The following is a 14,079-nucleotide window of genomic DNA, read 5'->3' on the forward strand; positions in this document are numbered from 1 at the left end:
TAGAGTTGCCAACTTTACCCTTGATTTAAATTTAGCATAATAATTTATTACAAAAATCTAATCAAAAATAATAAACAAATTTACCGATGATTAAAATTTTTATTTACAATTAATAATAATATATATAATTAATAAAATTAATAAATGTCATTGTGAAAAATAAAAGATAAAAATTATAATTTGGAAAATTCACCTAATTTGGAATTTTTGTCTTAATATTGAAGATAGAATTTTTTAAATTTTTGCATTATTTTTTTTTTAGAATTAAATCTTCTTATCTCTAAAATTTAACTCAATTTTGCGTTGCGTTAAGTTGGCTGCGAGAAAACTTTAATATGCGTTAGAGTGGCCGTTTCAGGGCTGCATATGCGATGCATGGTCACTCTAGCTTCTGTGGGTAATAAACAAAAATTAAATCTATTTTCGCTGCAAGTTAAACTACAATAATGTAGCTAAAACAATTGAGAAAGAAGTAAAACTCAATAAGTCATCAACATGGAGCGTTTCGCTTTTAAGATCGATGCGGCTCTCAGGGCTAATTTGTACAAGATTTGTCGCCTGTGCGGCATTGATAATCCGTCCAAGGTGCCAATACTACCAAAAGGGTGCGAGATCATAGATCTGGACGAGCCGAGTTTGAGTCAAAAGGTTTATGAGCTGGTTGGCTTTACGGTAAGGAATATTCGTAACATCCAAAGGCGTGGCACATCTAACATATTCGCCCCGTTTTCCGCCCACATTCACAGGTGACAAAAGATGACAAAATGCCGCAGACAATGTGCAGCCTGTGCGTGGATAAAATCAATGATTTTTACGAATTTCGTGAAATGTGCTATGCAACAAATAAGCAGACGCGTAATCTGCTAGGACTCAAGCAAGCGGATCCACATAAGGTGAGCAGCTGGTCAATTCATTAATTGCATTTGTAAACAAAACATTTTCTTTTATCTACAGCTCATGGATATAAAACCAATCTTTAAGAGCGAGCTTCTGGCAGTTTCTTCAGCTAATACTAAGCGCGGGCGTAAGCGTAAAACAGAGGATTCTCCGGCGGCAACTGCCAGTGGCAGCAGTGGCAAGTCGAGCAACACGGAAATTTCCTTGGATGTAGTGAAAAATGAGCCAATCACCTGGCGCAAAAAGCAGCGACTGCAACAACAGCAGCAGCAACAACAACAACAACAACAGCTGCCAGCTCCCAGCAAAGCTGAAGTGTAAGCTCATTTAAATAAATATTTATTATTATGTTACTAATTAACTTCACACACGCAGCAAGGAGGAGCCCATAGATGCGGATGCCAACAACAAATTCGGATTAGCTGGCAAAAAGCGTCGGAAGGCCAGTTGCAGTGTGTGCGGCGAGAGATTTGAGAGCAAGGAACTGGCGGAGGAGCACAAGACTGCAGCACATGTGCCCTCAATATTGCGATATGCGTGTCATGCATGTAATCAGATCCATCACAGTCCCAGCGACATCAAAGCCCATCAGCTGTGGCATAGACTATCCAAGACGCCTTACCAGTGTCCGCTGTGCAATGTGAACGTGGCCAACAACTATGCCTTCACTCGCCATCTAAGGGAACATACGGTGCCGACGCCGATCGAATTGCTGGTCCTCGATCGCGAGTGTCCGATATGCAAGAAAACATTCTTAACGAATTTCTTCTACAATACACATCCTTGTGCAAGGCGTACACGCAAATGTGGTGGCTGCAGTCGTGCCCTCAACACTGAAGTTGCCTATATGCGCCATGCTCCGTTCTGCTCAAAGATTTATTTAAATCACTCCAAGCACATAATGCCCGAGGCGGCCGATAATGAAGCTCAAATGCGCATTAAAAATGAATACGGTGTGGATACCGAGGAGAATGCAATGCCATGTATTACATATCCACAGGACAATATGCAGCCTGTGGTTGTCCTGGAGCGTCTATCATCACCACTACTACGCGCCTCTGTGGAGCCCAACTCGCTAGGCAAGAATAATGATCGTGTATCCACCAAATCATACTTGAAACGCGTCGATCAGCTGCTGAAGAATACGATGAGCACGCTGGTCAGCATTAAACATGAGCCCGAGGTACACATCGATGATACTGGACCGCCATTGTCCATTGCGGAACAGGCTGAAAGTGAGCCAGATGAGGAACCAGCTGGCTGTGATGATTTCCACTTCAACGCAGGCAACGACGATAGTGATGAAGATGCTCCTGCAACAGCAGCGGATGTTTCAACAGTGGCCGTAAAGCAAGAGATCATCGATGAATCCTATCAGGAGCTGCAGGAGCAGGAGCAAGTGCCAAGCGGCGATGGCGTACAAATGAAACAGGAGCCTCTCAAGCTGAAGCTGAAGATCACCAAGAATCATGGACAACTCAATTCTTCGCTCGTTGATGACGATCACGATTTGCAGTCACAATCAAAGAGCGCCAAGAAGAAAAAGAAACGAAAGCACAAGGAGCGTAATAAGGAATCGGAGACTAGCGACAAAACGACACCAATCGAAGCAAATACTGATGACATTCAAACGCCAGCTCAAGAAACAGTTGAAGATTCAAGCAGTGTCATTGTGACCATAAAGCAGGAACGCTTGGACGACAACTATGACAACGCCGATGCAAGTGAAGCACAAACTGGAGAGGCTCAGTTTGAGCCGCAAGCCACAGTCATGACCAGCATTCCAATGCTCCAGCTGGACAGCAGCTACAGCGAGGAGAACCAGGAGACAGTCACCAGACACCACGAGCCGGAGGATGTGAAACCAAATCGCTTGGAGTTGGATCGCTTGATGCAAATAACTCATATAGCCAGTGGTGTGGTCATGGCAGAGGAGGCATTGCCACCCGAGAGCGCCGTGGAGGCTATGCCCAATGAAACGCTAACAGAGATCCCAGCAAAGCCTGTCAAGAAAGCAGCTAAAAAGTCTACAGCGCGAAAAAGTACAGGCGGTGTTCCACGGGAGTCTGCAACATCTTCAGACTCAACTTCGAGCTCCGTTCAACCATCAGGATCACCTTCGGTCAGCGTTTCACTTGAGGATTCTACTTCAACGGCTTCACCTTTGAATGCAATACAGCTGCCACAGATTGTATCTGTGGAAAGTGGAGCTGCAGTTCCCTTTAACATTGTTGCTATTAAGCCAGAACCACTTAATCGTGGCTATGCGGATGAGAACGAAGCGGAGGAGGTGGCAGAACCGAGCGTGGATGCCTCAAATGAGATCAACCACAATGAAAAGATAGACGAAGAGGCTGCCTACATAAACAGCTTAGATCTCAGCAATGTAACCATAAAGCAGGAGAAGGACTTGCACATTTCCGATGTCAGTGTCAATGGCAGTGAAGCTGACAACTTGCACTTTAATGGATTGCATCCAAGTGAGGACAGCGATGAGGGGGATGACGATGATGAGGAAGATGCTGATGACAGTGCTTCTTCAGCGGATGAGGCAGAGGAAAATATGGATACATATGAGGAACAGGAGGAGCGCATTTATCGTGAAATTGAGTTACCGCCTTTGGAGGAACAGGCTCCTGCGGAAAACTCAGCATTAGAAACGGAAAGCAAGGCAGAAAATATGGACGGGGTAGCAGAGAATATGCAAGTGGAATCCGAGAATATGCAAATGGAGTCAAAGAATATTCTAAAGCAATCAGAGAATATTCAAGTGGAGTCACAAAATATTCAAAAAACCTCACAGAATATGCAAGTGGATTCAGAGAATATACAAGTGGGCTTAGAGATTATACAAGTGGAGTCGAAGAACATACAAGTAAATTCAGAGAATATGCAAGTGGAGTCAGAGAACATGGTTCAAGAGCCAGAGAATATGGTGCAGGAAACTCCACCACCGGTAAAAGAACTTAATATTGATCCAGCCCAAAGTGAAATCGAAATGCCGCAGGTTGAGTCAGAGAATATATTGATGGCGACAGATCCATCACAGGATTTGCAAGGAGAAGGAGAAGAGCCCCAAATGCCGAAAGAGATGGCATCTAGTGAACCACAACAGGCGACCACAAGTACTTCAGCTTTTAACTTCATCATCACCAGCGTTTGCAGTCAAGCGGAGGAGGCACTTCCTTCCAATGACAACGTTCCGCCCGTGCTGGATACTCCGGAGAAAAGCGAGAATATTGAAGAGAATATAGCCTGCTCAGAAGTAACCTTAAGTGCGCCAAAGGATAACGAAACTTTGGCGCAGCCTTTCTTCACACCTTGCAACTCCTCAACGAACTACAATTGTGATGAGGAGCAACAAAATGTGCTTAACCATGAACTATCTGTAACGAATCCGCAGGAACTGGAACAACTTGCGCTGCCGGCAGTAGAGGAGCAGCAGGAACCTGAGGCAGGACCCTCAGCCACAGCCTGTAATGAGCTGTCCGGTAACGAGGAGCCCAGTGTCCATGAAGAGACTGAGAACCGCATCAATGAGCAGCAACAACATCAACAACAGCAGCAACAACATCAACAACAGCAACGTTGTGAGATTAACAATGATTCCAATATTAATGAAATTGCCGAAAACAATAATAATGCCAACATTGAACGCGAACTAAACGACGATGCAAATGTGGCTCAGGAAAATCCTAACATATAAGTTAAATAATAGTAAATAGATATTAAGATTAATTTAAAAAAAATTATATATAATAACATATATGTTTCCTTTTAGACGCCAAACCCACTTCTTATTGTACATATGTAGTTCATGTATTCATTTGTAGTTCTCGAGAATCTTTATCATACTACCAAAATCGAATAAATACATTAAATAAATAGAAAACCCGAAATTATTTAAGTTAGAATTACACAATTTTATTTACGTAAATTACATAAATTAATGGCTTATATAATACAATAGAATATCTATATATGTAAGCATATAGAATGCATGTACGTAAATGTATTTAAATACACAAATCGCACAAGACTTTCGACTCTTTTCGACTTTTTAAACGCTCACACAGATTGATTCACATAAAGGATTTAATTACTCAGACAAATTTAGTGATGTTCCATTATAACTAACGGTAAACATACTATCATTTTAATATTTATACAACATATAGAATGAAATGACTACAAAGTTTTTTTTTTTGCATTTAATGCACTCTAACTAAAAGCATTAATACTTAGTTCTTGGGTCAAAATTAAATAGATCCGTGGTAAAAGTGTAGATTAAAGAAAAGTAACATCTTTGAAAGAAGTTCCAGGAAGCATTGGGGTTTGGAAAAGGGTTAAATACATAAATATTTACTAATGTGTATAAGTTCATATTAATACCAATAGTTAATTTGTTATTTAATAAACAAATTACTAATTATTTTTAAAAATTTCGTTACCTTTATCTTGAGCAAAATGTACTTATAATTGTGTATTTCTTTTGCAAATCGATTAATTATTGGGAAGTTAATATGTTTTCATTACTATCGTAATTTCAATTTAACATTCATTAATTTTATATATTTTTAAATTGTTTTACATATGCAATTTCAAATTTATTTTCGATTATATTTATGCTTGTAAAACCTCAGTTCTCGAATTTTGTCTAGATTATGTTATTAGTTATAGTTTACGAAACGTATCCCGTTGGCCTAGGCTAGTAATTTAGGCACATTTTCATAAAAATTTCTTAGGTCTCATATACAGACTTTGCATCGGGTTGTGTAGGTGTTCTTTTGACAGGGTCCTTCATTCTTTTTGGCACATCTCTCTGAACAAGTTAAGTGTATATGATTCTATTTTTCTTTAAGGTTGTTGTTGTGGCAATATAGTTGCATATATTCATACATAAATAAAGATAAATATATATGGTATATATCTTTCTTTGTTCTTTTTTTGATTACGACTTTTGAGCAATTTCATGTAAGGGTATGCAAATGTGAATTTGAAAAAACGCAAAGTCCATGCGATTAATATATTCTTTTAGTTATATACTTGTGGTTATTAAGTTGTTCTCTTTTTTTTTAGTTATTGTTGTTCTACACTTTTAAAAATTAAATTAAAGAGGTATGAAAATTCACTAAACATTATTTACAGCGACTTATCTGATCGATAAATCAAAATGCCAAAGCACAAATTAAATTATTGCTTATATTTGGAATAATTTTGACACATCCATCGTCCAATTTGTCTAGGCGTTGCCCAGATGAAATCTAATCGAACCATTCATTGCTGGTAATGCTGTCCTCATCGTCTGAATGCTGAAAAGCTGGGAAACGTCGCGCAAGGGCTTTACGTAGATCATCAGCTAGGTCATCGGTGTTACCTCTCCTCGGCTCATCCAATATTCGATCGGAGACCGGTTTCAATGTGCAACCCTCGCGTATCTGACCCAAAAGATTATCGCGCAAGTCGCCAGTGTCAGTGCCAGTGCCAGTGCTGTTTGTTTCCACGGACTGTAACAGAAGTCGGGGATTATATTGCATCATCTAAAGATGTGGCAGTAAACTCACCCTTAGTGTTATGCCCTTCTGTATCTCATCCAAAAACGCATTGCGTGAACTAGTTTCCACTTGAGGAGGCGCCTCTTTGCTGGCCTGAGTTGGCGCATGCGTGGCTGCAACAATTGGCATTTCTGCTGTGGGCATGGGCGGAGGTGGTGGTGGTGGTGGTGCAACCGCTGGCGGAGGAGGCGGTGGTGGTGGTGGCTGCAATTATTAGAAATAGTCTTAGTCATTTTGCTCTTTTAAAATGTAAATAACAACCACATACCGCTGCACTTGGTGGGCAGACCGTTGGTGGCGGTGGCGGAGGTGCCGTAATTATGGGTGGCGGTCTGCTGGGTGGCGCCGGCGCACGGGATGCTCCTGGCGCCGTGGTTGGCACCGGCGGCGGCGGTTGTCGTGCTGGCGGTAGCGGCGGCGCGGATATTTGGTTGCCATTCTGTGACTGTCAAAAATAAAAACAATATTAGCAATAAATTTGATAAGATCTCTTGTGAATCATTCAACACTTACATGTTGAATTTGACGACTGGGCACCGGGGGAGGCATATGACGAGTTGGCTCTGTGGGCGATTTAGTCTCCTCTTTTACCGAAGCCAGCACATTATTGACCTGTATAAAGTCATAGATGAATTCTCGAGTTTCTCGATCATTTAGCTGGGATTCGGAGACGCCAGCCTTGGCAAAGAAACGGGTCAGCATCTCGTCGCTCTCGTTGCCCGCCAAATCGAATCCCTTGTCCGCATCCCAGCCCACATGGCTGACATGAACAAAATTCGTCGGCTGACTAATGTCCGCTTTGGTCACCCTATGTTTCTTAGCCTTGCCCCCGGATCCGCTCAATCCAAAGTTGCTGGATAAAAAGTTTTTCGTTGGCGCTGGCGACGCTGCTGCTGGAGTAAGCGTCACTGATCCAATTTTGTTGTTGCGCAACTGCACGGGCGCGCTATCCATCGTGGAAGTGCTCCGGCCCTGGATAGACGGTGGACGCGCCTGTGCCTCCTGTGGCGCATTGGGCGCCAGCTTTACGCGGCTGCGTTTCTCCACACGCTTGCGATTACGTGTCTCGATGGTGGCGTCCACAACGCGAAAGAACGAATCGCACTCATCCTCCGACACAAAGTTCAAGCCAACATAGCCATCCTGAAAGGGTAAAGTGCAAATTAATTATGATAAACGTCAGTTGTTAAAAGCGTAATCGAAACCGTAACCATTAACTACTATTAACCGATTGAAAATTGCAACCGTTACTGAGACCCTAACCACAACAAGACTTTTTAATTATTCCTCTACCGAAAAACCGATATTATTCAAACCGAAATAACCGATTTATGTTTAAAGGTTAGTTTCGCTTAAATACAGCATTAAGTTTAATTATGTTGTTAATGTTTAATCAAACTAATTTTCATTTTGAACTTGAATATCGTTCTTATGAGATGACTTTTATTTAAAATCATATTTTCACAACTTATCTATTTTTTTGGTGAACCGAAATCATCTCGTATTTCGAACCCGAAATATACAATAAATCGGTAGCCGTTACAAAACCGATTCACAATGATACAGTCATATCCGAAACTCTAAGTGAAACCCAAACTCGTTTCGTTTGCACATCACTATTTAAGCTTGCTTTAACATTTTTATAAACTGCATTTGCAGTTGAATGATTTTTTTCAAATTTTGTTTTATGATTGGTTTCTATTGATACATCGGAGTGATTGCACAAATTATGTTTCGATGTGCCAATGTTTTTCACTTAACTAAATATGATAAAATACTTAAGGTAGAATTTTAAAGGTACACTTACGCTGCCCTCAAAGGTTAGAAGAAAGGGACGCGATTTGACAATCTGCATGCCATCATATATCTCATGCTCCCATATCAGTTCATTTTTGATGAGGCAGTAGGCACGCAGGAAATAGGAGCGAATGCCGCTATCCTTAACAAAGCAAACGACACCCGTATGCTTCTTCTTCCAGTGGGAGTGGGCACTGCCCTCCGTCTTGTAGATTTGCACAACGGCAGTGTTCAAGGTCTGTAAATGAAATCAAATTTACTGTTATTTAACGGTGTTGCGATATCAGTTTATCGATTATCTAATCGATGACAAAATAAGATCGGGCACCTTCAGTTTGCGTCTCATTTGAATGCAACGGCCAACGACAAAGACAACGCCAAAGATTGTGAACTGTCGCGTTCGAGTTGAGAAACTCATCTGACTTTCGGTTTCGCGCTTTGGCACTCTTGTCGCCAAACATTGTCTATGGCCAATACGCAAATGTTGCTGCTCATTTGAATACCGATTAGCCACATTCACATTCACACATCCACATCAGCAATTCATTTACAAACTGTCATTCAACTGCAAACTGTGATGTTCAAGTTGCCATCGCTAATCTGATCGCTTAAGATGCCCAGCACGTAGAGCCGCAATTGATGGCCACTGGCAACCACTGGCGTCTCCTACTGGGAGCCCTGGTTCCTAGTCTCTCGTAGACTTGCACAACGCACAAGTCTCAAATGCGCAACGGAAATGCATTTTGTCTGATTTAATACCTCGTTTATTGGCTGCGCAGGAAATGCTGGCGACAAATGCTGCCGCAGACACAGCTGCATTCTCCAGAAGAAGGCCACAAAATTGACGCATTTAAATCCTTGCCAAAAGTCATGCGGCGCCATAATAACCTCAAAGTTGTTCTATCAAGGACTGAAGCATTACGTGTCATAACCAAGGTTGCCAGCTGCATCAATTATTTGGTAACATATGCAAATATTAAAACGAATAGAAAATGTACCATTCAGCAAACAAAGGTACCAAATTAACCGCTAAGAAATTTACTGAATTAAAGTTCTAAAATCGCATGCCATTTGAATCAATTATTATTGGAGACATATTGAAAGTAAGGAGCACTTGCAATAAAAGTTAAGATGTACCATTTTAAAAAAAATTGTTTAAAAAAAAATTGTGGCAAAAGTAACAAAAAAGTTAAAGGCTGTTAGCAATAGACGCACTGCTGAATAACATTTGAATGTAAAACTAATGTCTAATAATTCAAGCTGTGTATTCCGCGGTGAATAACTTTATTGGAAAGCAAGTATTTGATAATCTTGAATTAATCTTGCCTGACAATCAAGTAAGACTCTTTATAGCTCAAAGTGTTTATCTCTTACTCGCTCAAAGAGCGTCAAGATCTAAGAATAACATTACACTTAACAGCTGTTAGCAGTAGAAGCGCTGTAAATTTTAATGTGTTAATCAATTGAGAGTAATAAAAAGATGTTGTGCAGCCATAGAAAAAGTACAAAATGTTGTTAAACTTATTATTTATTAAAAACACATGTTCTTATTGCAGAAGACAGCTAGCATATGTACATATAGCATGCCTATTATTATTTTTTGATTGGCCATGGCCATAACACTTGACATTTAGCCAAAAAGGCGATGGCCCTGACCGGCTCGCGTGCCGAACGCAATCTCGCTAATTGATGGAACTTGTCGCATTGGGCAGCGGTCCAAGAATGAAGTACTCTACCTACAATTCTCTCTCCTAAATATCGATGGATCTTCTCAGGCGAGGTGACCTCTGTCGTAAAATTAAAGAGAGAGAGAGAGGGAGCGACATCATTCATGTTGTTGTTGTTGTGCTTGTTGCCCACGCGGCGTAAGTGCGAAATTGTGAACACATTTAAATTTTTATTGATGTGTTTAAGCTTGTCTGCATGTGTGTGACTGTCAATGGGTGTGTGTGTGTGTGTGTGGACATAAGTAGCATTGTAAAATGATGTCTTGCCTTCTATGTACATGGTACGAACTTGTTGTTGTTTCTTGTCAAAGCATAAAAATCGATGCCAACAACAACAACAATAATGGCAACGGCAACAACAACAACAAATAACTGGACGACCCAGCTCAACTTGGCTAAGTCGCTGCTGCTCTTTTGTAAGGGGTTTTGGGAGGTGTGGAGGGCTAGCAAGCAATGGAGCGCATTAAAGCCCATTTACAACAACAACAACAGCAACAACAATGAGTTGTAGCGTCTGCAAACGGCAACAGCTCAAAACAGACAAAAGGCAAAACAGACATAAACAGCAATTAGAAAGTCCAGTTTTCAGTTGGCAAAACGTACAAAAATATGCGTTAAATAAGTTTATACAAATAAACGCGAACAAATGAGCGACAAATGGACTGCAGCAACAATAATAACAATACCAACAACAGTCAGTGACAACAACAACAGCAGCAGCAACAACAACATGCTGTGAGGTAATTCTGTTATCACACGCCGACTGCGACGTCAACTGCGGCTGCTGTGTCATCAACCACAACACAACAGCATCATAGAACAAGTTATTTCAAATACTATAAATAATATAAATAGCTAATATTGATTTTGTGTAGATAGTGACAATTTAAGAGTCAAGCAACTGCACATTACATCATTAAAATGCTTTAAGATTTTATTGTTTGATTTCATTCACATATTAACACCTACAAATTGAAAGTATTTTCGATAGCTACACTGCCTCACAAAATTGTACAACTGCAGATAAAGCGGGGTATATGCAAGTCGATCAACTCAGCGTATCTCAATTAAACGTTGTTCGCCAAAAGTTGAAAAGCATTTTAAATGTTTGTCAATGGAAAGTCGAAAATTAGCAAAGCGTGAATTACAATTAAAAACAGACAAACAACTTTTACATATCGTGTCAGTTTAATAATTATGATCATAGGTACGGTCTGTATATCGTACGTATCGTATTTAAGATGTAGTTAAATTTTAACTTGGATATTTTTTTATTACCAATTTTGCATTAACTTTTATAAATTTGAACATCAAAATATCGTTAATTAAGTTAAAGAAGGCTCTAACTAGATGTTTCAATAATAATGGGGCTAAATATTGCAGTATTTCTAACTTTGCCAAGTTTTCAGACGTTCTTATCGGTGTTATCAGTTGGCATTGGTAAGCAATTGGTTGGAGGAATGTCTGAAATAGCTCGATAAGATAAGTGTGCCCCGTATTTGTTCTATACAATTTATCAATTGCCAAAGCTTATCAACTTATGGAATTCTTTAGGTGGTATGGGTGTGTTGATTTTCTTGAACGATTTTTGGTGTGCGAAACAGCTTTAAAAATATATCGCATAAAGTAATTTTTGCGTATGACTGGTGACTAAAATTCACATATAACTGATAACAAACGGATGGGTGTACAAATTGTACGTAGAACAAATGCAAAGTGTTGTAGACTCATCTATTATTACCAAGGTTCCTCCTCAATACACTTTAAATTGGCACAGCGAATTAACATTATAGTAATATTAGGTGACAGCCGCAGGAAATGGTTTATCAAGCTGAATATATAGAGCACATACAGTGCACACTCGTTAAAGTCAACTTTCATGCGAAATCTGAGCATTTTGATAAGGTTAAGCTATAGAATGTTTCTTTTTTAATTCACAGAAATGTTGAGTTCGATAAACAGTTAGGCAAACAATTACTTGACTTATATTAATATTTTAACTTATATCTTTAATTAATGATATTGGTTGTTTCATATATGGAAAGTGTACTTTAAGCGTAATATGCGTCACATACGCAAAATGGAAAGTGCTGCAACTTTGTTACAATAATGATTAATCACACTGAATTAATCATTTGTTTAAAATTATATGGCATATACATAGCTTATTTGACCCAGCATATTTTAACTAATATATAAAATAATAATTTTTATCTCCCACTCATTTAATGATGAATTCAGTACACATTTGAAATATGTAGGAGTAGTGGGTCAAATAAGCTGCGAGCCACTGTTGTGCTAAAGCTTAACCCTTGTGTGCATTGTGTACTATTTTTGATGACTTACCTGACACTTTTTTCCCAATAACCTAAAGACAGCATCGTTCTCATCTGGAGTCAGTTGTGTGCTGGGTGTATTGTTTTTGGGTTTCGGCAGCCCGGCTGCCTGTTGACCCTCCTGTGACCTCATGCTGTTCGTGCTGATCATTTATGCGGCGGCGCAGCGGCTGTGCTGTATTAACACACATACATACATATTATAAATACATTTTTGTTTCGCACAATAATATTTAAATAACGGTAAAAATTAAACAGAAGCAAACAACACAATGCATTAATTGAATCAAAAATCAAAACAAAACAAAATAAACACAGAGCGAACGCTCAAATAAAACAAATTACAGTTATTGCGAAAATTTGGTCAACTGGATTTTTTGTTTTTTTTCTCGCTTTATTTTATGTATTTTTTGAGACGACTGTCGCGCGGTATGAAATGAATATGAATCAAAAACACAAAACGCGACCGCAATGGTGACAACAACACAGCGGACTGAGTATTGTTTAATGTTTGGTTCGGTTCGCTTTGGGGCGCTGTCAAAGAGGCAAGCGCTTTAAGGCTGAGAGGTTGAGTCACAGTCAGCTCAGTCAGTTAGCCAGTTAGTCAGCTGCGTACTAACGTGGGCAATAACACTGTCGTTGTCGCCGTCTCCAGCTCTTATCTTTGGCAATACCACTGTCACTGATTAGCTACGCATGTATCTACATCTATACATACATACATATGTAGAGTTATTTAACAAATACACAAGGGGTTCACTTTTCACTTTTCAGAGCAATAAAAACGCGTCGCATCGCCAACAACTAAAGATGACTGTCAATGGCTATTTTGTCATTTCTTCTCAACAACACCTGTCTGCTCGGCCTCCACAGTCCAGGTGGGGTAAAAATGTAAATAGACGCTGCTTGAAAATAGCAGACTCTTTTACAAGCACAAGCACTGACTGACTGCACTGACTGTAGGGCTCAAGGTCTTTCAGCGTTGATGTTGTCTACGCGTTTTCTGTTTCATATGCGCACATTTAATATTCATTGATTTTTTTGCATCAACTTTTGTTTGTCACTTTGGCTCACTCGTTGCTGCTGCTGCTTTTGGTTTGCTTGTATTTTTTTTATAATAAAAATCTTAAAATAAGTGGTTGAGTTGCCACCTGGCAGATAAAAATTGTCATGTATTTCAGCGCTACCAGACCTAGAAAGCTGAACTAGATTATTTTTTATTTCAATCCATATTTCTAATTATCTTTTTGGTTAATTTTCGAAGTTTTTAAAATTGTTGCGGCATTTTTGGTAAAATTACATTTGTAGGAAGTAACCCCCAAAAGTTTGACGAACTTTCAACCTTTATAAAAATTATCACTGTGGCGCAACAAACTTCCTGCGCTCATAAGAACTAACAAAGTATTAAATTGCCCGCGTTTGCAGATTGTGGATACTGTTAAGTGAGGAGCAAATACTTGAGGAGTAATTTTACTGGGTGGCAAGCTTTTGGCCCAAAACAGTGCTTCCACATTATCGTTTAAGAAAAAATATCTGTTTGTAAAATTTTTCATTAAAAATATTAATAGCAAACATAACTGAATATCTATTTAAAATAGCCAGACTTCCTGCTAATAGCAATTTTAAGACGAACTCCGAAAATAGCGACGCTGTTCATAATCAAATATTTGTCGGCTTATCGCCTCCGGCTGACTATCGATAATCAAGTGTACAAAAGTCCGGAGCCGCGAATTAAACTCACGGCCAGTTTCATAACCCATACGTTGA

At 39.6% G+C, this 14,079-nt stretch overlaps 2 protein-coding genes across 8 annotated transcripts; one reads left to right on the plus strand and one right to left on the minus strand.

The window, feature by feature from the left end:
* Positions 1 to 379: 379 nt before the first annotated feature.
* LOC117789915 (titin homolog) lies at positions 380 to 4,936 on the plus strand. Of its 2 annotated transcripts, XM_034629098.1 has the most exons (5): positions 380 to 672; positions 747 to 893; positions 955 to 1,214; positions 1,273 to 3,766; positions 3,809 to 4,936. In XM_034629098.1, exons 1-5 carry the CDS (start codon positions 496 to 498, stop codon positions 4,601 to 4,603), a joined length of 3,873 nt encoding a protein of 1,290 aa, XP_034484989.1. In that variant the 5' UTR covers positions 380 to 495; the 3' UTR covers positions 4,604 to 4,936. The 2 variants fall into 2 exon arrangements, with proteins under 2 accessions (XP_034484989.1, XP_034484988.1); XM_034629097.1 differs by having other exon boundaries at positions 1,273 to 4,936.
* Positions 4,937 to 4,996: 60 nt separating this feature from the next.
* On the minus strand, positions 4,997 to 13,461 carry LOC117789917 (neural Wiskott-Aldrich syndrome protein). 6 transcript variants are annotated; one of them, XM_034629100.1, is made up of 7 exons: positions 13,333 to 13,461; positions 12,323 to 12,487; positions 8,260 to 8,487; positions 6,966 to 7,595; positions 6,721 to 6,900; positions 6,462 to 6,656; positions 4,997 to 6,404 (listed from the first exon to the last, which is right to left on the minus strand). In XM_034629100.1, exons 2-7 carry the CDS (start codon positions 12,461 to 12,463, stop codon positions 6,162 to 6,164), a joined length of 1,617 nt encoding a protein of 538 aa, XP_034484991.1. In that variant the 5' UTR covers positions 12,464 to 12,487; positions 13,333 to 13,461; the 3' UTR covers positions 4,997 to 6,161. The 6 variants fall into 6 exon arrangements, with proteins under 6 accessions (XP_034484991.1, XP_034484993.1, XP_034484992.1 ...); XM_034629102.1 differs by having other exon boundaries at positions 13,387 to 13,446; XM_034629101.1 differs by lacking the exon at positions 13,333 to 13,461 and adding an exon at positions 13,165 to 13,314.
* Between the last annotated feature and the right edge of the window lie 618 nt (positions 13,462 to 14,079).

This window comes from Drosophila innubila (assembly GCF_004354385.1).
Source record: "Drosophila innubila isolate TH190305 chromosome 3R unlocalized genomic scaffold, UK_Dinn_1.0 2_E_3R, whole genome shotgun sequence".
Lineage (NCBI taxonomy): Eukaryota > Metazoa > Arthropoda > Insecta > Diptera > Drosophilidae > Drosophila > Drosophila innubila.